Genomic DNA, 27062 nt, shown 5'->3' on the forward strand with positions numbered 1-27062 from the left:
ACAGACTGTCCCGGGTAAATAGGGACGTCTGGTCACCCTAAACATAAATATAGCAAGCTGCCAGTTGCATAGATTTAAAAAAAAAAAAAAAAACTGAAAACCGTGAATATCGTCCAATCTGGCAACCTCCGTAGACGATTTTTGGATCACGTGACAGAGCAAAACAGCGCGAGAGGTAGAAGGTGCAAACTCGTGCAAGAAGCCAGATAGTTTGGGGTCACAACAGGACCTCATTTAACCTTTACAGCATTTAATTATTCTTTTTATTATTATTATTTTCAATGCGTTGGTTCGGCTTTGGCTTCAACGGATTTGCACAGATCGTTGCGCATGAACAGAGTGCTATAGACAAAACTGATGCTGTAAACGAGCTGAAAATCATCTGCCCCACGTTAATAAATACAAGTGTGAAGAAATGCGTTTGTGGACGTAATGCATCATCGGAATTACAGCAAATCCGAGCAAGCTGGAGTCGAAGATTGTCTCTACTAGAGGGTAAAACTTCCTTGGGTTGTTACTAAGTTATGTCTGAGTTATTGCCTTTCATGTAGTAATGGGACTTTCGGCTCTTTCATGGGATCCGAATCTTTTGCATTCATTCATTTCAAAGAGCCGCTCAAAAGATTGGTTCTTTTTTACTATACTATACGGCTGTACTCTTTTACTGTACTATAATCAGAAAGAGAAATGACCAAGGCTAAGAAAGTGAGAGTGGGAGTGTTTTTACCTATTGAAATTATGCATAATCAAAATAATTGTGGTTACAAAAATACTAAAAATGTAAAAACTAACTGTTGTTATGAAGCTAGATCTGTTTTTGGGCAACATGAGTGACCGCTTTTTGCACTACTCTGCTTCTGTTCTGATTTTTGTGTTGGTTCAGGGTTAATATGTAAAAAAATAAAAAGAAAGAAAGAAAATATAATGCATAAAAACTAGAAAGAAAGGGATTTGGTGTTTTAAAAAATGAGATCTGATTTCAAAAATTCATGTTAAAGATGCAATGTATAACTTTTCTTATAGAGCAGACATGTCAAACTCAGGCCCGGGGACCAAATTTGGCCCACATTATAATTATATTTGGCCCGCGAGATCATATCAAATATGTATTAGAGCTGGCCCGCCAGCTACAAATAGGTTATAGAGACATTATGTATTTACAGTTTGGTTATTATTCAATAATTCAATGTTTACGCACAACCATTATTAAACATTTATTTTAATATGTAAAGGTTTAACATTACATATCTCGAAAGAAGAGAAAACATGCAGATGCTGATGAATTTTTTCAATAAATATTTGTGATAAGTATATGTTTGGCCCACGGTCCCAGTTTTTAATTTTGGCCCTCTGTGAATCTGAGTTTGACACCCCTGCTGTAGAGGATCCCTCAAATCCTTTTCTCCATGGTGATGTTATTGCTTTGTCTGTAATGTTTCACAGTACGTGATTAAAAATTTCTGTCTTCATGGAGACCAAATCGGACCAAGTTACAGGTCAGATCTGTGGAAAGGTGACCAGAATGCCTGTTTTTCTAGGTATTTTTTGAGCTATAACCCCTCTGTAATTGAATAAATGTAAAGTAGAGCTGTCTAATGTCATACTGTGGAACATTCCAGGCAGAGCAATGACATATCCGTAGAAACAAGCAGGTGACAAACTCAAAACCAAAAAGTCTTTCACATCACTCTTTTCATTGTTGTTTTCCAGATGATAGTGGTGTCTTTCTGGATGGGTTCAGAGGACTCGGCAGCTCCAATAAGTGCTGTGGTTTTGTTGAGCAGAGCCGTGGATGCAAAGATGCTACAAACAACGAGTCCCAGTTTACGCTCGCTTTCCAGGACAGAGTTGAGGTGTGGGATTTTGAGAAGAACGAGAATGGTCCAGTGTGGAGCATGGATGTGAGACCTTCTTTAGAAACACCTGGTAAGTGGCTATTCACAGGTATACTCAATGAATGTACTGTGTATTTGGCATATTTGTAGCTGGTGCAGAAGGTAGGAATAGTAGTAATAGGTTTATTTGGTTTGTTAGAATCAGAAACATATCCAGAGTTCAAATTAAACACAAAATGATTACGCACAATCGACTGTTGTGAGCTGTAAGCCATGTTTAAGCCATGTTATAATGTTGTTACCTCCTCAAAAACAGAACTCGAGTTGTGTTATGTTTCATTTATACATGTTTGAGTAACTTTTTATTAATAGTCCTTCTACATCTCCAACGCTCCAAATGCTTTGTTCTACTTTGTCTAAGGTGACCATATTTACCCAGGACAGTCCCAGTTTTGAGCCCTGTGTCCCCTGTCCCAGCAGATATATCCGAAACTCATGATTTGTCCCAGTTTTATACAAGAAATGTCCCAGGTATCCCTATTTTTAACCAATCTAATCCCTGTCAACAGTAAAGAGAGGCATAAATTGTCATTTGCTTAGGTAAAATACAAAAAAGCTGCTGAAAAATGACCAAAACTCAAAGAAAATGTGACTATACTGACTCACATTAGTGCTGAGTGCATAACAATTGTCCTTAATTATGCACTCATTTCACAATTTTATTCAAACCAGGGATGTCCCAGTTTTTTATTTTGAAAATCTGGTCACCCTAACTTTGTAATAGCTTTTTTAATTTTCATGTTAACAGCAAGCCTTTAAAGCCTTTAAAGTCAAAACGAACCTGTACTCTTAACAAATACGCAGTATGCAAAACAAGGGCCTCAGATTGTTTCATTTACACATCCAGATTTTATTTTTGATTATGTTAACTTGTGTAATTACATTTCCAGACTCTTGTACGAAGCTCCCTTTAGTCCCAGGAGGTTACATCGCCCTAAAGCCACCGTTCTATCGCCCCATATCTCCACATCTTCAAGCCAAGAGCCTCGCCGTGGGCCCAGAGCACGTGATTCTTCTGAGTGCCACTGGAGCTGTGTACACATGGGGACAGGGCAGGTACATTCCCTCTGTCATTCTATTGATACTTTGCAGTGACATCAAGCTGGGGGTGTATTTCTGTGTATTTCTATGGCATAAAGTTCATCAGTTACCATGGCGACACAATGCACACATTAGCAATAACTACCAAAAACGTTTTTAGTTTGTCTGAAAACTCAAGAAAAAATACATAATGAATCTAAACAGCCTGTAATCAATGCAAATGTTCATGGTCTTGTTTAGGTGATTTTCAACAAAAATGTGAGAGTACGGTGACCAGACGTCTGTATTTACCCAGTGTTAGAGAATTTAAGTAATTTATCTTCCACGTACGGTTAACATTGACTCACAAAAGCTATATTTACAACATGATCTTCCCTTGGCATATCATCTGCATACCATTATCTAATTTGTGGCATAGCTGTCTAACCGGTGTCTACTGGCATTTATAGTCTCACCACACTTGCTTTATAAACCTCCTCCTTTGGAAGCAGAGTCCAGGGACTTGAACACTCAAATAGCATACCATGTTCACTTTTGAAATCATACTATGTTGAATTTTCAAGTCCCCCGCTGGCCGTATTATTGATGGTAAATAAACTTCTCCTGCTTAAGACATCCAGTTGGTCTCCAGCCTTTTACTTCCACCCTTTCTTGCACAAGCTGAAAACTCTGACAACACCCGGGACGGTCCCAGTTTTGAGTCCTGTTTCCACTGTCCCAGTTGATTTATCCAAAACCAGTGATTTGTCCCAGTTTTATACAAGAAATCTCCCAGGTGTCCCTTTTTTAAATCAATTTGGTACATGCCAACAGAAAAGAGTGGCATAAATTATCATTTCTTTAGGTAAAATACAAAAAAGCTGCTTAAAAATGACCAAAACACAAAGAAAATATATCTATACTGACTTATATCTTAGTCATCAATGGGCTGAATGCAGAACAATTCTCCTTAATTACACACTCGTTTCACAGTTTTATTATTACCAACCACCAAAAAACCAGGAATGTCCCAGTATTTTATTTTAAATTCTGGTCATCCTGTGTTAGAGGGACTTATTTAACAGCACAAAACAGCTGACTTGTTGTAGTTCCAGCAAAAGGTAGTTCTTTATGGTCAGGTTGTGTTAAATTAAAGCTCAGATTAAAGTCTAACTTGAGTAACAGAGCCTCAAACAGGGCATCACACCACCAGTGAATGTTGATGACATGAGCTGCAAAGTATCAATAGGTTATCCGAGTAGCAGGATGATATGTGATAGTGTCTTTGTGTTTGTGCGTGTGTGTTTGTGTGTGCTTGTGTGTTACAGTCATGGTCAGCTGGGCCATGGCAGTCTTACTTCAGAGGAGGAGCCCAGAGCAGTGGAGGCTCTCTGGGGAGTGCCTATGAAAAGTGTAGCTGCTGGAGGGTGGCACTGTTGTTGTATCAGCGGTAAGTTGTTGACATGGAGTTTATATGGAGTTATATTTTATGTCAGCTATTCATCAATCTGTTTTATGTCTATCTTTTATTTAGCTACTCACGATCTTTATGTGTGGGGCTGGAATGAGATTGGACAACTTGGACTTCCTTCGCGGGGTGTGAGAAAAGTTCAGCAGCAAAACAGCCATGAAAAAGGTAGACAATTTTAAACAAAGCACACACTATACTGTAAATATCTTGAATAGAGAAAGGCAGATTTATACATCGGTTGGCCAATATATTGAGCCAATATTTGCCCTTTTTTGCATATCACAGGGTTCCCATGGTCATGGAAATCCTGGGAAAGTCATGAAAATTAAAAATGTCATTTTTCAGGCTTGGAAAAGTCATGGAATTTTGTAAATTCACCAAAAGTTTTGGAAAAGTCATGAAATTTTAATATCTCTTTCACGCAACAATAGCGTTCTGTTAAGTTCTCATTAGGCTATTATGATTATTTCTGAAAGTATGCGCCTTTTGTTTAAAAGAGACGTCAATAAATGCACTGACAGTATTTTCAATGTTAAAAAACTATAATCCCAAATCATAAGGTGAATGGAAAGGGTTAACATTTTATATTTAGCCCTAAAAATAATTCTACACATGAAGGTGCCGTAAAGTCATGGAAAATTCACTTTAGGTCATGAAAAAATCATGAATATGTTTTGAAATTTTGTCAGTGAAAAAGAGTCTTATCAGCTATTGACCATAAATCTCCAGCAGCGGCCGCTATTTTGTTTGGTCCAACCAGCTGCCTAAATAAGCATGAAAAATATCTGCATAAATCTTTGTCTAAACACTTTAGTCCAAAGAAAGTACTGTGAAAATATGAATACACTGGACTCTGAACATTTTGTAGTAAAAGAAGGCTGTGAATGAGTTGAGTACTAAATTTTTATTCGATAATAATGACTTACATTGCAGATTCTCTTTCCTTTTTCGTTTTCATGAGTACATTCACTTCTGATTTATTTATAATACATTACACAACTTCTGCATTTTTAAAATGCCATTGATTCTCGGTGAATTTTAACATGATTATAATAAAGGCTGTAGCAATATTCTTATTCTTAAATAATCTTATTTTTGAAGCACTGTTAAAGGTGCACTGTGTAACTTTCAGGCAGAGGTTCCATTACCTGTTGGCATTCAAAGAAATTGCATAGTTTTGCTTTGGGACATTGTGGCATTTAACGTATCCATCTTGCTTTTATTCATTTGCAGGTGATTTTATTTGTCCAAAATAATAATAATTTAAAAAAAACTTCTCAGATTTGACCTGTAATTTGGCTCCATGAAGACAGATAATCTTAATGCTATACTGTGGAACATTCCAGGCAAATAATAACAGTCCATGGAGACAAGCAAGTGACTGGCCCTTTACCAGGAAAGTTACACAGTGCACCTTTAAGATCAAGATTTTGAGTTAATGTGATTAAGTTAAACCTGTCATTTTGAATAGAAATACTGCGTTCTGTCAAAGAAAACAATCATTTAATCATTCAGTGACAGACAAGATTTGAATAACCACCACAATTTGCAATTTACAGCTTTACAATCTCCAGATACTAACATAAAACCAGGAGATGAACCAACGCAGACAGAGGACGACAAAGAGGTGTTCATATCTATCCAGGCTTTCCCCGCTCTGCTCGACCTGAACCCTCAGTGTGACGTGGAGGCTGTGAGCTGCGGCTCCAGACACACGGCTGCAGTTACAGGTGAGATCTCTTTACGTAATAACAAGGAAAATAATTAATAGTACCAAAAATAAATAAGAGTACTAACAATTTGTCTCATTCTAGCTGAGGGGGACCTTTATACTTGGGGTTGGGGTAAGTTTCTAATACTGCAAGGAAAATTGGTGACACTTTAGTTTAGTGACCACATATTAATAGTTAAATGTGTAATAAGTGCTTAATTAATAATCTTTGTTAGTATTTATAAAATATGTATTTTTGTGTAAGGTGGTATTTTGCAATTACTAAGCCATTAAAGAACCTATGTTATGCAAAATTCTCTTTGAGCTTTTAGTAGTGTTGTAGTCAAGACCGCACTAATCAAGGCCAAGACCAGACCGAGACCACAGCATCCCGAGATCGACACAAAATCAAGACTTTTAAAGATTAAGACCGAGACAAGACCAAGACTACAGCCCATTGAGACCAAATCAGGACCATCTTTGTCATTTTCTACATTTATTTGTATTTCACAGGTTTTTTTTGGCACATATATATCAATGCTTTTATAAATCTATCTCCATTTGATCTGATTAATGTTCATTCAAGCTTAAAATAAGCCAAGCAAACTGTACTGCACTGAAACGCTCTGTGCCCCTTTTTTGTACTCTCACCCACAGTTTGCGAACCCCTTCTTTAATCCCACTTCCACGGGCACTTTACAGAAAACAACTTCAAAGTGAATCAAGTGGGTTTTTTCAAGTTCATAACATTTAAAGTTACATAATCTTACAGGTTTTGCAGTGATATTTAGCAGCCTCTGCACATTTACCGGCCCTAATGAAATATGATCGCACTCGAGACAAGACCGCGACCAAGTGCCTTCGAGACTGAGACAAGCCCGAGTCCAAATGCACTCGAGTCAAAGACGAGACCAAGACCATAAAAAAGCGGACTCCAGGTTGGTCTCAAGACCAAGACCAGTCTCGAGTGCTACAATGCTACCTTTTAGTCATATTAGTTATAATGCTGTTACTTCATCAAAAATATATCTGGAGTTGTGTTTTCTTTCATTCACACGTTTGAGTAATCCTGTATTATTAGTTCTCTGCTCCACCTTGTGATGTCATGAAGTGGCAGTTTTCAAGTTAACAACTAACTTTACCTTTGCAGTTTCCGAGCTGAAATTATCCAAATTAATTCCAGTGAAGGTGCATGGAATTTAAAAACACAGTGGAACACTTCCTGTATTACCACATGACATCATAAGGTGGAACAGAGTGTTTTCTTCTTTGGAGATAAGTTAAGTTTGAGATAAGCTTTTGTGTGTTAAACGTGTGAAACAAAACACACCTCCAGACATGTTTTTGATGAGAAAACATTATAACGTAGATCAGAAAATAGCGTGGGTCTATGGGTGTATTTTTTACACTAAAATCTTCATTATCATTAATAAGTGTTTGATAAATACCAACTACAAGTTAAGTAACAGATAATTAGCATATCAGTTAACACTTACTTAGCGAATATGTGGTTCCTAAACTAAAAGTGTCACCGCAATTTTTTATATTTACAAAAAGTAATGTTTCTTCTTCATGTATTTTCACAGGAGAGTACGGACAACTCGGACACAAGAACCTTTTAAGTTCAGATGAGCCTCAGTGTATAGAGTTTTTTAAAGATCACCACCTGCGTGTTATTGATGTAGTCTGTGGAGCGTGGAACACATTTGCAGCTGTGGTTAAGCAGGAAGAACCACAGAAGTGCCCCTTATGATAATAAACCAGGACTTTGCACGGCATACAAGGAAGTAGCAGTTTGTACGTGTCATGTACTTTGTGTTTTTATAAGGTTCTCTTTAAATCATTCATGATACATAGATTTAAAAGACATGTTTATTTTTTTAATAGAAATATCATAAAATACAAAAGTTTTAAAATGTGTATTGCAGCATTAAGGGTAAAAGATCCACAGTATTTAGTATATAATTTAAGACACATTATATGAAATCACTAATATATAATTTTTCTAACATTTTTGTTGAAGTTCAGGAGATGCTTTCACAGGACAATCTTGAAAGAACTGTGGAGAAGAATATTTGTCTTAAATTAACTGGGTGTGTACTAAATGATTACCATCCAATTCCCATGTTTATATTACCTGACAAAATCTGGCGATCTTGAAATGACATGCTGAAATTCTGAGAGGTTCACTGTTCCATCTTTGTCGATGTCAGACTCTTCAAGAATCTGAAACGTACAAGGAAAATTATGATTCACGATAACGTAAAAGGGCTTTAATAGTGTAGAATGTGTGTCACTAAACTTACATTGGTGATTAGCTGTTTCATTTCTTCTGGTGTTAGTCTCGTATCATCGGTTTCTCCGGTCAGGCAGTTTACCAGCTTCTGTAGGTCATCAGAGTCTAGGGTCCCATCATCGTCAAAGTCTGGAAAAATAGCAGATGTTTCTCATGTGTTTACTCAGACTCTATGGTACCAGAATCGAATCACATTAGAGATATTACAGATATGATTAGATTGGACTTGATTATCTAGAAGGAAATATGTTTTTTTCATGGCCAATTGTTTAGAACACAGAGCAACTAATGGCCAATAAGCTCTGCCGATATTTTTGGGCTGATTTAGATCATTTCCCCTAAATTATGTTATTTAAATTTACTGCAAACTCCTCCCAAGCCATTCGGTACCACAAACCTAAAAGAGAAGTCACATTTTCTGCAGCTATCTCTTCATATTAGAGTTTTAATATTAAGCTTTGTGTGTATTAATAGGACAGCCGATTGACCAAAACTAAATATTGACCTATGCTGGAGATTTAAGGCTGATACGGTAAAAAAATCCCAAAATATTTGTATAATATTTAATACAAGTACATGTATGTCACATATGCCTCTAGTAATGACAAAAGCACCGATTACAGATAAATATAGCAAATTTTGTACATGTTTACAGTCAGTAAAATTATAATTTGGGTTACCATTTTGTTTTTAGACTATGGGGGCAATAATACACCATATTCTACAGTATCAAAGAGTAACACTGGTTGAGTTTCTTGTGTTTTTAAGGGCTTTCATAGGATATAGTTCAATAATTAACTCACCAAAAATACGGAATGCATAGTGGGATTTGATTTCCATTGTGGCTGAATCACTGAAGGCACTCAGAAGATCCAAAAAGTCTTCAAATGTAAGGCTTCCATCTTTGTGTTCAGAGGTGGAAAAGACATGACAAATTCGTTTCCTGAAAGGGTTGGACTGTGACAAGAACAAAGGTCACATATTAGGACTAGTGTGAAATTACAAGCATTAAGACAGTGACAAGACAATGTTGTTACTTCCTCAGAAATATACCTGGAGTTGCGTATTTTGAGTTTGTGTTTATTATTAGTCTGTTTACGTCTCCAAACTTCAAAATGCTTAAAATTCCACCTTGTGATGCCATGAAGCTGTAGTTTTTGAGTTAACAGCCACATTTTACTTGTTAGTTCAGTAGAAATGGGCAATTCCAGGGCTGAAATTATCCAAATGATTCTATTGAAGGTGTATGGAGTTTAAAACCACTGTATTTTCTGTTTGAGAGGAAAAACTCAGACTAAATATGCAGATTTTGTGTGTTAAACATGTGAATGAAACAAAATACAACTCCAGGTATGTTTGTGATGAGGAAACAACATTATAAAAGATCAGAAAATAGTGTAATATGGGCACTTTAATAGCATATAACATTACCTTGAGTTCTGGGAGAGTCAGAATCCTGTCCATGGGTATTCTGATGTTGGGAACGTCTTTCTCATCTCTGTTTAGCAGCTCTGTGAATCGTTTGTGAGCACTAAACAAAACAAAAACTGAGGGTTAGACCGAATTTATTCACACAAATCCAAAAATTACGTGTATGAAAACGTACAGTAGGATTTCTTGCTTTGTGAGAAACGTCAGCTCCTGAAGAAGAGAAAAACAACGCATTATCGTCATTAATATTTCATTGTTTCCATCGTATACACAAATTGAAGGTAACCGAACGAGTTGGAAAGTTTATCGTATAGACATACACTTTAAATAGGTAATAGTTTCTTCATGTTCATGTTAGTTAATGTTATTTCACACTAGCTAAGGTGTCATAACTTGTGCAACTACGCCAGCTACTTCATACGGCTCCAAAGCTCAAAAACACGGCGTTTCGGACACTTACCTGGTATTCTGACAAAAGATCCTTCCCGAGCTGACTTGCCGTTGTGCCCATTGTGAAATAATGACTTTTAAAGGTAGTTTACTTTGTTGGTTGTCGTCCTGAACTTCTCGGGAGGACAAATCTATATGAGCCCAACTCAACGAAGTGAAGCTTTTCTTACTTCCGGTGTCAGATACTCGGTTATTGGCCAGGTGCCCCCCCTCCCGCGCGGTCACGTGGTTTACTGGTGTTAAGTCTTTTGTTGGCATGACAAATTTGACAGTTAACAATGACAAAAAAAAACAACAATACATAAAATATATTTAATAGACCAAAAAAACTAAAACTGGTGTTTAAATGTAGCGTAAAAGCTCATACCATACAAGAGGCAGTAGTTGTGGCCATATCAGCTTGTCAAAGCCTGATCCTGTCAGATGGGACACAGCTGGGAAAATCCGGTGCCACAGTGGGGTGCCAGTCACAAAAACTGTCGTTGTGTCCTTAGGCAAGGCACTTCACCCACATTGCCTAATATGAAAGTGTTGTGTGTGTGACAGACAGTGGTGGTGTGAGGCACAGATTGTGGTGATGGCACAGATTGGCAGTTTCACTTTCAACAGCTTGCCCCAGGGAAAATGTGGCTGCAGTAGTAGTTTACCACCACTGAGTGTGGAGTGAATGAATAATGCTCTGTAAAGTGTCTTAGAGTGTCTGGAAAAGCACTATTGCAAACGGATGCATTATTATTATTAGTTAATGGCTGTTTTCTTAATGATTGCACCTATATAAAGATTCCATTAGAACTACTTATGTTATTGTGCTTCATGTAGGTCATGTCAGGTGAGAAAAGAATACACTGGCATTAAACAAAGTTTAATAAAACCAGCAAATCAAATTTGTTTACAAAATGACATTATTGGTGTTATTAATTCTATAATATATTATCTTATTATGCCTATAAAAGTTTGCAAAGGAAACATAAGATTATTCTTAAACATTAAAACCATTATTATCATCATCAGCACATTGTTTCTTTTGAACATTTATGCTCCTGCATTTGTCTCCCAGTCTGTAGGATCTGCAACAGAGAGGAACAAAACATAAGCATGCATTTAAATGAAAGGTAAATGTCAGGTAGGATGAGGCTACACATAATGCATTTCTACTAGAGCTTAGCTACCTGTTAATTTGACTCCCTCCTTTGTCTCCGCTGGTACTCCAATCCCAAACTCATTTTCTGCAGTGATTCTGAAGAAGTAGATTCCGCCCTCTTCCAGGTCTGACACTCGGTACGACAGCCTGTGGCATTTGTCCGTGAGCCTGGTCCATCCCATTCTGCTGATGTCCCTTATGTCCACAAAATAATTCTTTACTGGTGCCCCTCCTTCATTCTCTGGTATGTCCCATGCGACAGTACAGGAATTCTTGGTCACATCCTTCACTGCTATGCGAGTTGGAGGCCCTGGTGAATCTAAAACTCTCACACTCAAAGTCAATGAGGCACTTCCAGCGAGATTTTGGAGTTTGACTGTGTACTTGCCCGAATCATCTCGTGTGGCTCGATCGACTGTTAATGATGTGACTGTACTTGTAGTGTTAATCAATCCACGCACTCTTAAGTCTACGTCTGCTTTTTCCCAAGTTACAGTCGGAAAAGGTTTACCAGAATACGGCACAGTCAAAGTGAAGGATGCACCATCTTTAACCAGCAGAGTTTTGCGCATTTCAGGTCCTACGTCAAACTTGGGTTCCTCCACTCTCTCCATTGCTACTTGAGGGTCTGATTCTTGACTGGGCTCACTGACGCCAATCCTGTTTATGGACCTTACGACAAAAACATATTCTGCACCACTGCTGAGTCCTGTTACAGTCAGTTCTGTTTTATCAGTGTTGTAAATCCCAGTGGACCATTCTTCTTCAGATGTTTTCCTGAATTCAACTCTGTACCCAGTGACTGCTGCACCTCCATCAAAGAGAGGTTTATTCCATGAGAGAGAAATAGAGGACTTTGTGGAATCAACAATAACAGGTTTTGCAGGTGGGGAAGGTAGAAACATAGGATCTTCTGCCATAGTTAAAGGGCACGGGTCGCTTGGTTCACTTAGCCCAGCGGTGTTTTCTGCAAAAACTCTGAATTCATACTCACATCCTTCATGCAGGCAAGTAGCTTTGACTCGAAGATCATAAACAGGCTTTTTATTCACACGCACCCATCGCACGCCTAGTTTCTCTCTCTTTTCAATGATATAGCCACTAATACGGCTCCCACCGTCCGTCTCGGGTCTCTTCCAGCACACAGTCATAGTATCTGCACTTGCGCTTGTGACTTCAACATCAGTAGGAGCAGAGGGGACTGTGTAAGGATCAAGGGCTTTTACAGGGTCGCTCTCCAATGTCTCACCTTCTCCATATTTATTCACAGCTTTAACTCTAAACAAGTACTCATTGCCTTTAACTAGCTTTGTTATTTTGCAGGTAGTCGCCATCATGTCATCATAAACAAGGGTCCAAGATACACGACTAGTTTCACACTTCTCAACGATGTAGTGCATTATTTCAGCGCCTCCATCTTCCATAGGGGGTTCCCAGGACAATGTGCATTTCTCGGCTGAAATACCAGAAACTTTCAGAGGTCCCGCAGGTGGGCCTGGCCGATCTAGAACTTTACATGTGATTGTCCTTGTTGTGGTACTACCGACATTTTGTAAGTTAAGAGTATACTGTCCAGAGTCTTTGCGTACGCATTCTCTGATAACTAAAGATGTATGTGTCTTGGATATATGTATCTCAACTCTTCCTTTAGAACCAATAATTCTGCCATTTTTTAACCAAGATACTGTGGGGTTGGGGCGACCAGAGATATCCGCGTCTATTTTTAAGAGATCCCCGGATTTGACGACCACCACCTGTCTAAATTTATCATCCATGACAATTTTAGGTGGCTCCACATCATGCTGTATGGTAATAGGCCCAGTGTTTTCAGAGGGAGCACTGAGGAGATCTGCGGCGTTTCTTGCAATGACCCTAAAATCATATTGTTCCCCTTCCGTAAGGCCAGTGACATCCAGGAAAGTGTCCAGGAGGTTGGTAAAATTACACTTCAGCCAGCAACCATCAGGCAACTCTTTTCGCTCTACAATGTATCCGGTAATTTTAGCTCCTCCGTCATATTCTGGTTTGTCCCAAGAGAGAGAGACTGAATCATTAGTTATATTAGTAACAGTGAAGTTTCGTGGGGGTTCGCACTGGTCTCGGGCTGTAACAGGATCAGATGGTTTACTGTATGGGCCTATGCCAGCCATATTCTCAGCACAGACTCGGAACTCATATACAAGACCTTCTTCGACATTTGTCACTTTAAACTGGGTTTCATTAACTAGATTTCTGTTTAACTTTGTCCACAGAATACTGCTCTGGTCTTTGCATTCGATATGATAGCCTATAATGGCATCTCCACCATCTGTTTCTGGCTTTCTCCATGCAATCAATATTGCAGACTTTGAGGCACTGACAACATTAATGTCAATCGGAGGACCAGGTGGATTGAAAGGATACTGTGCGACTACTGAATCAGTCTCCATGTATGAACTTTTACCATAGCGATTCTCTGCTGCAACACGGAACTGATATTCGATTCCTTGAGTAAGCCGGGAAATCTTAATAGATGTTCTTGCTACTGTGGCGGACACACTTTGCCAAAAGGTGCTCCCAGTATCTCTTTTTTCAACAACATAATTACTGACTTGGCATCCACCGTTGTAAGTTGGGGGTTGCCACGATAAAGTAACAAAGTCAACACTCACTTCTTCTATCTTAACGTCACAAGGGGGTGCAGGTCTTTCGAAAACATTGACAAAGATTTCAGCAGAAGTAGTGCCGACTGGATTGCTAACAAAAACTTCATAAGTTCCAACATCTAATTTTGTTGCGTCTTTGATAGTTATTTGAGAGGATCCGTCAGTCGTCTGCACATTTACTCTGCTGGTCTCTCTCAACTCAACGCCTTCTTTTCTCCATTCGACTGTAGGTTGTGGAGCAGCCCTGAATGGGACCTCAATCTTCAAATCATTCCCTGCTCTGACACTGTATGAGTTACACAGTAGATTTATGACTGGCTTTGCACTGTTGTCTTTCACAGTGACTGGAGCTGGTAATGACTTAGGTTCACTTCTTCCCTTTTCATTTGCAGCGCTCACTCTGAAATAATACTCCTTTCCTTTTATCAGTCCCTCAACGGTTGTTTCAAGAGCCCTACTTTCTGAGCATGTTGTCCACGAATCCTCATCTTCTGTTTGCATTTCAACAATATAAGACAATATTTTACTTCCTCCATCATGGTCAGGTTTATCCCAAGTTAATTTTGCGCTATTGGCAGCGACATCCACAAGACAGATTTTTCCAGGAGGTGGGGGGACCTCAGCAACTTTGACTGGTTCAGGGGTTTCTGCCGGTTGCCCAGTGCCAAACTCATTTACAGCTAAAACACGGAAGTAATAGAAACATCCCTCCTGTAGGTTTTCAATCTTGTAGGAGTTCCTTACACAGTCTCCACATACGCTCGCAAAAGCCTTTCTAGCCTCTTCTCTCTTCTCCACGATATAATGAGTAATCTTCGACCCACCATCAATAAGAGGTGGCTCCCATGAGATAGACACAGAATCTCTCCTCACATCCCTCACTTGCAGTTGCGTCGGTGCACTGGGGGAGTCGAGTATTCTGACATTGATGAAAGCTGATTTGGAGCCTGCACAGTTTTCAGCGATCAACACATACTTCCCAGTGTGATTTCTGTTGACGTTCTCAATCATTAGCTCAGTGTAAGTAGGGGTTACCTCAATTTGGGCACGCTCACTGAGAGAACCACCTTCCTTGGACCACTTCACTTCAGGCTCTGGATTTCCTCTGATGTTGACGCAAAGACGGAGAGCAGAGCAGGATCGGACACTGACAATCTTTCTCAGAGCTGGGTCTAATTCAATTTCAGGTGGCTCGACCTTTTCAGTAGCCACAACTGATTCTTGGAGTTCTGCAAAGTCCCCTGAACCAGCCGCATTAACAGCACACACTCTGAAATTGTACTCTCCATTTTCTCTCAGTCTCCTAACAGTGAAGTTTGTATCTTCAATTGAGTTTGGTGTGCAAGTAGTCCACTCCTCTTCTCCAGCTTCTTTCATTTCAACTACAAACCCAGTAATGGCAGATCCACCATCATAAATCGGTTTTGACCAGGTTAGAGACACTGTACTCCTAGAATGACCAGGGCTTTTGAGATTTGTCGGAGGTCCAGGAGGGTAGGTAGCATCACATATTTTGATATAGTCACTGGGTTCACTTGGAGTACCTACACCAGCGGCATTCTCTGCACAAACTCTGAACTGGTAGTAATGTCCCTCTGTGAGTCCCGTGCATCGGAAACGTAGGTCATTAAGTCTTCTTTTGTTGCATTTTGTCCATCTGACGCCATCTTTGTCCCGTTTTTCAAGTATATAACCGTCAATTTCTGAACCTCCATCGCTCCCAGGTCTTTCCCAGGTTAGAACAACAGAATCCCCAGTTACAGCACTAGCAGTAGGAGTGGAGGGAGCGCTTGGTACAGTGTAAGGATTCTGTGCGATAAATGGGTCAGTTTCGAGGAAGTCGCCAACACCATATTTATTCACAGCTGCAATTCTGAATATATACTCTTTACCAGGTACCAGCTTATTCACTTTGTAAGTTACACCTTCAACTTGAGAGTCAACTCCTGTCCAGGTCACACGGCTGGTCTCTCTTTTCTCAATTACATAGTGCGTTACGGTAGCGCCTCCATCGTTTACTGGAGGATTCCAATGCAGATTGCACTTCTCTGCGCTAACAACTTTGACGTTTATGGAGCCATCTGGAGGCCCTGGTTTGTCCAGTACTTTAATATTGATAGGAATGGTTTTTGTACCTCCGATGTTACTAAGATTCAACATATAGTGCCCACCGTCTGCGCGTATACAATCCCGAACTGTCAGACTTGTGTGCGTAAGCGTAGTTTTGATTTCCATTCTGGTTGTTGCTTTGTCAATTTCCTTGCCTTCTTTCAGCCACGCAACTTCAGGTAGTGGTTTTCCAAAGTAGTCAGCTTCAATAGTGAATGTATCTCCAGCAGGGAAAATAGTGGTAGTTTTTAATTTAGGGTCTATGATAGCTGTGGGTGCTTCGTGCTTCGATGACGTCCTGAGCCATTATAGTGATGGTTTGAGATGGTGCGCTCCAAACACCAGCTGCATTTTTAGCAGTTACTCTGAACTCATAGCTCTGACCTCCTGTTAAGTCTGAAATTGTAAATTCAGTTTCAATAACATTGGTAAAGTTTGCCTTCATCCACCTACCATCAGGGAGCTCCTTCTTCTCAACAACATACCCAGTGATCGTGCTGCCACCATCATAATTCGGTTTGGCCCATTTCAGAGTTATATGCTCCCTTGTTACAACTACAGCTTCCGGTTTACCTGGTGGGTCACATCTGTCCCTTGCAACAAAACTCTCAGATGTTTTGCTCGGTGGGCTCAGTCCGGCAATGTTCTCTGCGTAAACCCTGAATTCGTACTCAATGCCTTCCTCAAGTCCTGTCGTTTTGAAGCGAGTGTCAGTAAGGATCAGCTTGTTTAGTTTAGTCCATAGAATACTGTTTTTTTCTTTGCGTTCGATGTGATAGCCAGTGATGGGGCTGCCTCCATCTTTAGCTGGTGGCTCCCATTCGACCACCATGTTGTATTTGGTGACACTGGAAGCGTAAGGGGTTCCTGGGGCAGAGGGGACGCTGAAAGGGAATTGCGCCATTACAATAGGAGATGTAATTGAAGTACTTTTTCCATATCTGTTTTCGGCAAATATTCTGAACTGGTATTCGCTGCCCGTTTTCAGCTTTGTGGCTTTGTGGTTCGAACTGTTGTTGCAGATACTGTTTGCCAATCCATACTCGTAGTTTCACGTTTTTCCACAACATAATTGTCAAGCTGGCATCCTCCTGTGTACTCTGGTGCCCCCCATGACATTACAACATAGTCTGAGCTCACTTCATCAATCTTCACTGGTCCCACTGGAGGGTCGGGCTTTTCCAGAACAACTAAACTGATTTCCCCAGTTTGTTTTCCAGCGCTGTTACTGACTTCAATTGAATACTGTCCGGAGTGTTCCCTGGCAGCGTGTCGTATATGAAGAAGTGTCATTGTAGGCTTGTTTACGATCATGAGCCTAGATGTTTCTTTGACGGCCTGATCACCCTTTCGCCATTCAATCTTTGGTGCAGGTTGCCCGGCTACAGGGATTTCTATTTTAATGTCTTCTCCATTCTTGACTGTAAATGTGTTGAATAAAATTTGGAGAGATGGTTTGGTGGCATTTTCTTGAGCGCCAGATTGACCTGGTAAAAGACAGATGTGAAGAAACAGCATTAGGATATTTAAAGGGCCCATATTACAAACTTTTCTGATCTATGTTGATGATGCTGTTCTCTCATTACACATACCTGGAATTGTGTTTTGTTTCATTCACACATGTTTAAAACACAAACCCTGCATATTTTGGAGTTCTTCTCTCAAACAGATAACACTCTGTTCCATCTTTTAATGTAATTTGGTAATACAGGAAGTGCTCCATTGTGTTTTTAAACTCCATACACCATCAGTAGATACATTGGATACACTTTGGAGATGTAGACAGACTAATAATAACGGATTACACAAACATGAGTGAATGAAACAAAACACAACAACTGGATATGTATTTGGTGAGGTAACAACTTTATAACATGACTTAAAGCTCACAAGAACCCAATATGTGTAATACAGGACATTTAAGGACGATATGTAAAACAACTACTGAATTGTAATGATTTTGTTTTTATGTTTGTTTTAGCACAATGGATAATATATGTCTGCTTACTTTGTTGACAGCTCTCATTGTCGCATCCTAAAATAAATTATCCTGTCTGACCTTCACCGTAAGAGTCATGTTTTAATTTCAGCTTTGAAGTTTTATAATCATGACAACATCAAACAAGATCGTTGACAATGCAGACACTGACTCAGCAATGTACAATAGTTTGTGAACATGCCATCCCTGTTATTGCAAAGCACTTTAATAACTAACGATCATATCACTGTGCAAAACATTTAATCTTGTGGTTATTTTAAATAATTCATCACTTGCCAATGAATATGACATTTTTACTAAATTGGAGCAAGGTAAAGTTAAAGGTCCTATATTAAATAAAATTGGCTCCTGTGAGCTTTAGTCCATGTTAGGATGTTATTACCTCATCAAAAACATACCCAGAGGTGTGTTTGTTTGTTTTTGTTTTTTTTATTCACACATGTTTGAGTAATATTTTATTATTAGTCTGTTTACTTACTAACAACTTACTTTACTTAACCTTAAAATGCTCTGTTCCACCTTGTGATGTCATGAAGCGGTTTCAAGTTAACAGCTGGCTTTTACCCTTAGTCCAAAAGAGATATAATACTATAGGGCTGAAATTATCCAGATGATTCTAGTGAAGGTGTAAAAACACAGTAGAGCACTTCATGTATTACCACATGACATCACAAGGTGGAGTGTTTTCTGTTTGAGAGAGAAGAACTCTAAATATGCTGGGCTTGTGTGATAACCAAGTGTGAATGAAACAAAACACAACTCCAGGCATGTTTTTGAAAAGGTAATGACATTATAATAACATAGATCAGTCATAGAACTATAATAAAATCTATGAGATCAGTACACTACTCAAAAACACTGAATTTACACATTGTCATTTTAATGCATTTAGGTCAACTGCTTTGTCCAAGTCATAAAATCTCTCAGCACATAGTAAAAAAAAAAAAAAAAAAAATTGAAGAAGGATTACACAAACATCTCATGTTTTGGAGTCTTTGTAAACCTAGTTCAGATAACATTCATTATTAAATTTTACAGTTACTTATTAGCTAATATACTTGTAAAACCATAATTAAACTGTCGAGGTTTTATCTTAGTGTCACAGCCGATATATATATATATATATATATATATATATATATTACCACAGGGATACCCATAATTAGGCCCTAAAAGTAGGCCATTTCAACAGGCCTAAATCTAAATAGAACAATGAGACATACCTTGGGCTGAGGATTTGGAGGATGACTGTGAATCCTTTGAGGCACCAGCAGCTGTCTTTCCTGCCTTAAAAAAAATAGAAACCAAAACATCAAAATAGTGAAAATCTGGTCCTATCAATGACCCCCTAATGTGGCACTTATAAATAAAAGTAAAACTGTTGGCAGGTTTAAACCCCAAACATTACTCAGCAGGGCTATATCCAATCTTACAAGCAGACTATTCTCTGACAGAAAAATGCAAACTGAAGGTAATTTAACATAAGGTAATATATTGAAGACAGTTATTCTTACCTGATTGCCTTTTTCTTCCATTATTCCTCACTTTTCACTCACTTCTCCTGCGTAAAAGTAACTGCGTAAGTTAGTTTGTGGCTATCCCAAACTTTGTGACACAGATTTGTCCCACTGCTGTATCCCCAAAGGCATGCAGGGACAGAAATAACAGTGACACCTGATTGGTCAGCTCTAGATACTCATGACAGCTGCTTATTGCAATATAGCACAGAGCTATAGTCTGATTAAAACATGAAAGAATATCTAAACAGTGTAGACTTATAGTAGGCAATATATAGGCCTCGATACTGAAGCAGGCTATGGTTAAAAAAATAATAAGAAGAATTAAATTAAATAAATGTCTCATTGTTTTATATTGGAATACTTTTTTTAAATTATAATTTATTTGTATTTGTTGATTTTTTTTTTACCCTATTGTATGTAAAATGTCGTTGTAATTTGCTAAAAACTAACAAACACCTGTTATTAATTAATGCATTAATTAAATTGCGCATCTTATTTTACGCTGAAATCTGTCGTTTTATTCTGAAAAACACGAACCCGGAAACACAACATGACCGGCAGGTGAAAGGACCACGTTGGTTGAGTCATGAATCTATTAGGGTTGAGTTTACTCGATATTTACAATTTAAACACATTAGATCATATATTTTCTCTTATATTTACGTGATATTGTATTTCTGCGAACACTTTGGCGTTTATGGGATAACGTTTAGTTTGTGAAAGGTGAGCGTTTATGTGCTTAGTCACAAGTCAAAATGTGAAAATGTGACACTGAGCCAGGCAGCTCAAGTGTAACTACTCAGTCATTACTTTTAACAGCACTTCTAATATATATCTCATAAAATCGGTGTAGTCTTTCAAAATCAAAAACTGGGACGCTTGGTTTTGTGGTGGTTGGTAATAATAAAATTGTGAAACGAGTGCGTAATTAATGAAAAATGTTCATTCATAACTTATTCACAACTAACATGGGTCAGTATAGTCACATTTTCTTTGTGTTTTGGTCATTTTTAAGCAGCTTTTCTGTATTTTACCGAAACAAATGACATTTTATGCTCCTCTTTACTGTTAGCAGGGGTCAGATTGGTCAAAAATAGGGACACCTGGGACATTTCTTGTATAAAACTGGGACAATTCACTGGTTGTGGATAAATCTGCAGGGACAGGGGACACAGGGCTAAAAACTGGGACTGCTGTGCGTAAATAGGGACATTTGGTCACCCTAACTATATTGGATTTTGTCTAGTTTAAGATCTAAATGCAATCTGATGTTGTGTTGTGAGCTATGTTATTCATGGCATAAACAAAGCCTCTGTATCTCCATTTTGAATAACATTGTGCTTGTTTCTTTTAGGTTTAAAAGTACTGAAAATCCAGTACGAAACAATACTAAAACTAACTAGAACTAACTAGAACTAGATACTATTTGAGCAGCTTGAGATACTAAAACAAAGTCACATCAACAAGACAGAATTGAACCTTTCCTGAATATCTTTAGATTAGGGTGACCAGATTTTAAAAATAATCTGTGACACCCCTGGTTTGTGGTGGTTAGTAATAATAAAACTGTGAAACAGGTGCTTAATTAAGGAAAATTGTTCTGCGCAGCCCATTCATGATTAATATGGGTCAGTATAATCACATTTTATTTATGTTTTGGTCATTTTAAGCAGCTTTTCTGTATTTTACCAAAACAAATAACAATGTATGCCTCTCTTTACTGTTCACAGGTATCAGATTGGTCAAAAATAGGGACACCTGGGGCATTTCTTGTATAAAACTGGGACAAATTATTAGGTTTGGCTAAATCTGCTGGGACAGGGGACACAGGGCTCAAAACTGGGACTGGGGCCCGGGTAAATAGGGACATCTGGTCACCCTACTTTAGAATGATGTTGAACTGTATGAGAACTAGTATATACACTTATGGACCACTTATGGACCACAATTAAGTTAACTTAAAATATTAGGAAATAGACAGGACGGGCCTCCTTCCCATCTCCTGACAGTCTTTTCAGTAAGATTGGATTTAAATAGAGTCTTCTTAAAATCTCAGAGCCCCAGTTTGGGCACTCCTGGTCTAAATAGTGTTTTTATTTTCATTGTGGTATCATAATCTGTATTGAGTATCAAGTCGAGAATTTTTAGAATCGTGACAACACTAATTCCCCTGTCTTTGCATTCTATCTTGTTGTCAAAATAAAACTAATTTTGCTTGTTCATTAGCAGGTCCAGACATGGCACTCCAGTTTATCTACAGCCATGAAGATTTCCTCACCGATGTGCAACGAAGCAATGACAAAACCACAAAGACGTCAGCACCATTTGACGCTGTCATTCAAGATGGATGGACAGAGAGAATGGAGAAGGGCCTTTTCCGGTACAAATTGAACGATCTGCAAACCCACATCCTACCTGGCAACTATGGCTATGTGGCTCAGCTGAATATACAGAGAGGTATAGAGCGACGCAAGCCTCAAGAGATTCTCAGCATTCAACAGGAGTTCAATCACAAGCAGTTCAATTTCAACAAAATCAACCCAGACGAAATTATATGTGAAATGACAAAATGTGAAAACTCGAGGGATGGTCTGAATGATACTACTACTAGAAAAATGATAGTACTAGTTAACGTTAGCCCTCTAGAGTTTGGCCACTGTCTATTTGTCCCTGATCCTTTACAATGTTATCCCCAAGTCCTCACAAAGTTTGCCATTGAGATTGGTATAGAAAGCGTTTTTCCTGAGTTCTGATCCTGGATTTCGAGTTGGTTTTAACAGTCTTGGTGGATTCGCTTCCGTCAACCACCTCCACTTACACGGATATTACCTTGACCACGAACTAGCCCTTGAGTCCATTTCTATAGAGACACTTCTTCCTGAAAAACACTTCCATCGCTTAATTAACTACCATGCTGGTTTTGTTTTTTACACTGAAGTGAAGTCTATAGACAAAGTAGCAGAAAACATTTGCAGAGTAACAGACTTTCTTGTAAATCACAAACATCGCTCATAATGTGTTTCTCACCAGAGGATGTCCACCACATAATGACAAACTCAGTGAAATGGAAAACAGTTCAAGGAAAGGTGTTCGCATTTTTGTGTGGCCCAGAAAATCCTGCTTCGGTGCAAAGGAGGAGTCAGCTCTTAATGTGGCCCTGTGTGAGCTGGCGGGTCATTTACCGTTCAAAAACAAGATGGACTTTGAGAAGGCAACAGAAGAAGGGGTCACTGAAATCATCAACAAATATCTTCTTCCTAAAGACGAGTTTGTCACTTTGGAGCAGCATCTTATAGAACATTTGAGCAAGTCATAATGTAATCTAGTACAGCATAGATAGGCTACGTATTGTATTGTTAAATGACCAAAATATTATACTGGCCCATATGAAAAGTACATTCAATTCTATATTACGCTATTTTCTGATCTACACGACCGGTCAAAAGTTTTAGAACACCACACTTTTTCCATTTTTTGAATGTTTACTGTTGACCAAAACATATTCTAAACTTTTGATTCATGAAAGTATCCACCTTTGGCAGATATAACAGTTGAACACACTCGTGGCTCGTGCTTTTTTTACAATAGAAATCAAATATTCTTCAGTGAGTTCTTCCCAAGTCTGTTGCAGAAGTTCCCATAAATGTGTGGCACTTGTAGGTTGCTTGGCTTTCACTCTTCTGTCCAGTTCATCTCAAACCAGATTGATGGGGTTTAAGCCTGGAGACTGTACTGGATACTCCATGTTTTCAAGCTTACCATCTTTTTCCTGAGGCAGTTTTGGCAGAGCTTAGACTTGTGTTTTGTTATCTTCTCTTTTTTTTAACCCTGGCTGTTCAGTATTTACCTTTGTACCAGTTCAAGCTCTTCATTGGACTTGCATGAATTGAATTGAAATAAATAACTGGAAAAATTAGGGTGTTCTAAAATTTTTGACTGGTAATGTATGTTATAATGATGTTTCTTCATCAAAAACTGGAGTTGTGTTTTGTTTCTAACCTGCATATTTAAAATTAGTTCTTCTCTCAAATCGAAAACACTCTGTTCCACTTTGTGATGTGATAATAGAGGAAGTGCATCGTCACTGTGATTTTAAACTCCATACACCTTCACTAGAATACTTTGGATAATTACCAGTCTCTACTAAACTAAAGGTAAAAGGTATCTGTTAATTTGAACAATCGCTTCATGATATCAAGCATTTTGAGCTTTGAAGATGTAGACAAAATATGTGAATAAAACAAAACACAACTACAGGTGTGTTTTTGATGGAAGCACAAATGCAAGGAACATCAAATCAAACGGAAAAAAAAATAAAAATGTACAAATTGGTTACAAGTGTTCATTTTTACAAGTGCATAGAATAATAGCTATTACACTTGCCTTAATTTATCTTGTGCCCTTCACATTTGAATGCCAAAGTAAATATTCATTAAACAAGTAATTTAAGACACAAGCTTGAGTAACGTTTCTAAACAAATCTTGGTATTGCTGTCTCAAACAATTTGCTGGACATTTCTCAACTTTTTTCTAAGTATACAAAGCAGTGATGTGCGTAAGTCTGCTAATTGCTGTAAACAGTTTTTCACAAGCATCATTGAGCCACCAGGGAAATTACACAATACAGAAACTCATTAGTAATAAAAACAATCTTGAAATTGAAAAATAAAACTATTGATATTGTAATATAAAATTAAGATAAGCGAATAAGTGAAGATAAAAAATACACAATTGGCAGCCATAATAAAAAAGTAAATGATCTAGAACAGAGCTGTCCAAACTTATCTCACCAAAGAAATATTGAACTATTATCATAGCAGAGGGCCCAATACAGTAAGTCATTCAGACAGGTGCATTTTACAAAGTTTTTAACAGAGCCACTGCAGAGTTAATAAATCTCTGAACATTAATTTCAGGTCTGTATCTCAATACAGTGTGATGCTTTTAAGGTTATAGTGGTAGAATTACTTACAATTATAGAAAAAAATGCGATCGTTATTAGTGAAGTTGTTCTTTTTACACAAATCACAACCACATTAATATTTTAAAGGGACTAAACCCAGGACAATGACCAGCCAAGGTCAACATCAGGTCTAAACTGGGCTCAGTCAGGACCAAATCAGGACCAAATCAGGACACAAGTGAGCACACCCTCCCTCTTCAACAGCACAGGTTTCAGTGGCACATTATCTGGTAGACTGACGTCACCAGGGCAATAACTTGGGCACGGCGGGTGAGTACCTGTTCAGTCTTTTTAATGAAGCTCCACTGGGAGTCATTGTACCAGTACAAAATGCTTTTATGTCCACCTGCTGAACTCACAAACAATCTGGTGTGCTATTTACTCAACACAGCTTTGATGTAGACCAGTTATATTTTGTTTTATGCCCCACAAGGTTTGGACAAGATAAAAAATACTCACGTCATTTGATCAGTATCAACTTCGACTCAAGTTAGAATGGTTTAGAGTTATAGTTATAAACCATACTTGCATGTAGTTTTATGTGTTTTTCTCTTGAAGTTCCATGTTTTAAAACTTCTTCCTATTCCTTTTGAGCATCATGGACTCCATAGCATATTCCTATTTATCACATTTGATCTCTTTATATAATCATTACTGTGAACTGATGCACCATTATGTGCTTTTTAACTGATGTTCAAACAAATATTTATATAATAATTCATTAAATAATTCAGGACTGGATTAGAAAATGTGTACATAGTGTGGATGTTTGAATATAAGTATTAAGTAACTGTTCCACATGAATATTCCTGTACTGTATATTATTTCATCAGATGATGGAAGCTCCAGCAGAAAGGTTACACCCCTTTAACATGAGTGGGCTGTGACTGACTGAAGACATGTGGGGAATTTGAAGGTGGCATGAAGTCACCTGAACTCTATTTATTTACTGTTTAGTGTCTCCTGGTACGATCAGTCATCTGTCGTCAGAACAATGGAACAGTTCACTTGCATGTGTCCAGAACTCAAGTCTGAATCAACAAAATGATTACTTAAACCTTGTGCACCTGCTTAAATGTACACCAGAAAAGAATACCACAAAGATTTTTGTCCAACTTTTTAATATCAATGTCTTCATTTACTTCCGCCCTAATCATACATACCAAAAAATGTATATTTTGAAATTTTAACCCCTTAAATGCCATTTTTGACAGCAAACGTATCAAATTATGTGTAAATTATGTTTTTCTATATCTTTCAAGGAATTTTAATTAGTTTGTGTTGGGATTATCAGAAGCTGGGGACTCCTCTAGAACACAACCATATCATTTTAACCTCAAATATCTCTGTCTTGGGTCTTCAGTGTGGACTAATATGTACAAATGTCTTTCTATTGATATAACCTTGTAATGGAAGATACACAGCAAAAGAATAATAATCAAAAAGAGGCTAAAATAAAACATTTTGAAGGGTTTTTAACATCAAAGAATGAAAAATACATCATAAAGTAAAAATATACTGGCAAAGTTATAGTTATATAGTAAAAAAAAAAAGCATTTTGAATGGAAGTCAATGGGACAAACATGTACCTAAGGACCACGGGTGTGATTATTTCGATTCCTGACTGTTCAATTAATGTGGTTTTGAAAGAAATTAAAAACACATCACAAAATACACATCTGGTCAATTCTGGTGCTATTTGGTGCAATATAGCCAAAGTTATGCAAAAAAGAAAAGCTGAGATGTATAAAAATGTACCAGGAGGGTTAAAGGTGTATTGTGTAACTTTTCTGGTAGAAGGTCCGTCAGATGCTTTTCTCCATGGAGATTTTATTGATTTGTCTGGAATGTTTCACAGAATGGGATTAAACTTTTCTATCTTCATGGAGCCCAAACCAGACCAAATTATGGATCATATCTGTGAAGAGGCAATTTTTGTCATTTTTGAACAATAAAACCAACGCCTGTAATTGAATAAATGTAAAGTAGAGCTCTTTAATGTCATACTGTGGAACTTTCCAGTCAGAGCAATGACATATCCATAGAAACCCCACAAAATTTACATAGTGCACCTTTAATAAACAAAAGTATTTTACCAAACAGAATAATCATGTGTTTTATTCGCACAGGAAAGCCAAGAATATTTCAAGTGACATTGAGAATGACTTCTACTTCAGATATCCAAGTAAGTTTCACCTTTTTATTTTATTTGTTTATTTTTATCATTGCATTAGTACATTTTAATAGTTTAACCAGTATTTTACTTACACCATTTGAAAGTTGCTCTGCCTGATTGGTCTTTTAAAACACACAATTACCACTTATATATCATTTACAAAGTGCTTCACAACAAAGTAACTAACAAACTACAGACACTATCTTCAAATTATGGTCGACTTAATGTCTGAAAA

General features: G+C 38.0%; 3 protein-coding genes and 1 long non-coding RNA gene across 5 annotated transcripts; 2 read left to right on the forward strand and 2 right to left on the reverse strand.

Moving 5' to 3' along the window:
- Positions 1-164: 164 nt before the first annotated feature.
- Positions 165-8159, forward strand: LOC110165956 (RCC1 domain-containing protein 1). 2 transcript variants are annotated; one of them, XM_020931154.2, is made up of 8 exons: positions 165-495; positions 1711-1926; positions 2786-2951; positions 4244-4365; positions 4450-4551; positions 5946-6116; positions 6201-6230; positions 7684-8159. In XM_020931154.2, the coding sequence occupies exons 1-8, from the start codon at positions 282-284 to the stop codon at positions 7848-7850; spliced, it is 1188 nt and encodes a 395-aa protein (XP_020786813.2). In that variant the 5' UTR covers positions 165-281; the 3' UTR covers positions 7851-8159. The 2 variants fall into 2 exon arrangements, with proteins under 2 accessions (XP_020786813.2, XP_055011555.1); XM_055155580.1 differs by lacking the exon at positions 6201-6230.
- LOC110165944 (calcium and integrin-binding protein 1) lies at positions 7952-10461 on the reverse strand. Its single transcript, XM_020931144.2, has 7 exons — positions 10285-10461; positions 10000-10034; positions 9825-9924; positions 9197-9350; positions 8404-8522; positions 8235-8323; positions 7952-8156 (listed from the first exon to the last, which is right to left on the reverse strand). The coding sequence occupies exons 1-7, from the start codon at positions 10333-10335 to the stop codon at positions 8135-8137; spliced, it is 570 nt and encodes a 189-aa protein (XP_020786803.1). The 5' UTR covers positions 10336-10461; the 3' UTR covers positions 7952-8134.
- A 659-nt stretch (positions 10462-11120) lies between these two features.
- On the reverse strand, positions 11121-11707 carry LOC110165883 (uncharacterized). Its single transcript, XR_008632412.1, has 2 exons — positions 11444-11707; positions 11121-11341 (listed from the first exon to the last, which is right to left on the reverse strand). It is a non-coding gene; the product is annotated as an uncharacterized LOC110165883 (long non-coding RNA).
- An 8532-nt stretch (positions 11708-20239) lies between these two features.
- Positions 20240-25861, forward strand: gdpgp1 (GDP-D-glucose phosphorylase 1). The gene is given in 4 exon segments (XM_020931156.2): positions 20240-20411; positions 21918-22426; positions 22428-22688; positions 22690-25861. Coding segments are annotated over 3 exon segments (1077 nt in total). The 5' UTR covers positions 20240-20411; positions 21918-21925; the 3' UTR covers positions 23005-25861.
- The last annotated feature ends 1201 nt before the right edge of the window (positions 25862-27062 follow it).

Source organism: Boleophthalmus pectinirostris, unplaced genomic scaffold (genome assembly GCF_026225935.1).
Source record: "Boleophthalmus pectinirostris isolate CB_2022bp ecotype Guang Dong unplaced genomic scaffold, ASM2622593v1 HiC_scaffold_2, whole genome shotgun sequence".
In the NCBI taxonomy this organism is placed as follows: domain Eukaryota; kingdom Metazoa; phylum Chordata; class Actinopteri; order Gobiiformes; family Gobiidae; genus Boleophthalmus; species Boleophthalmus pectinirostris.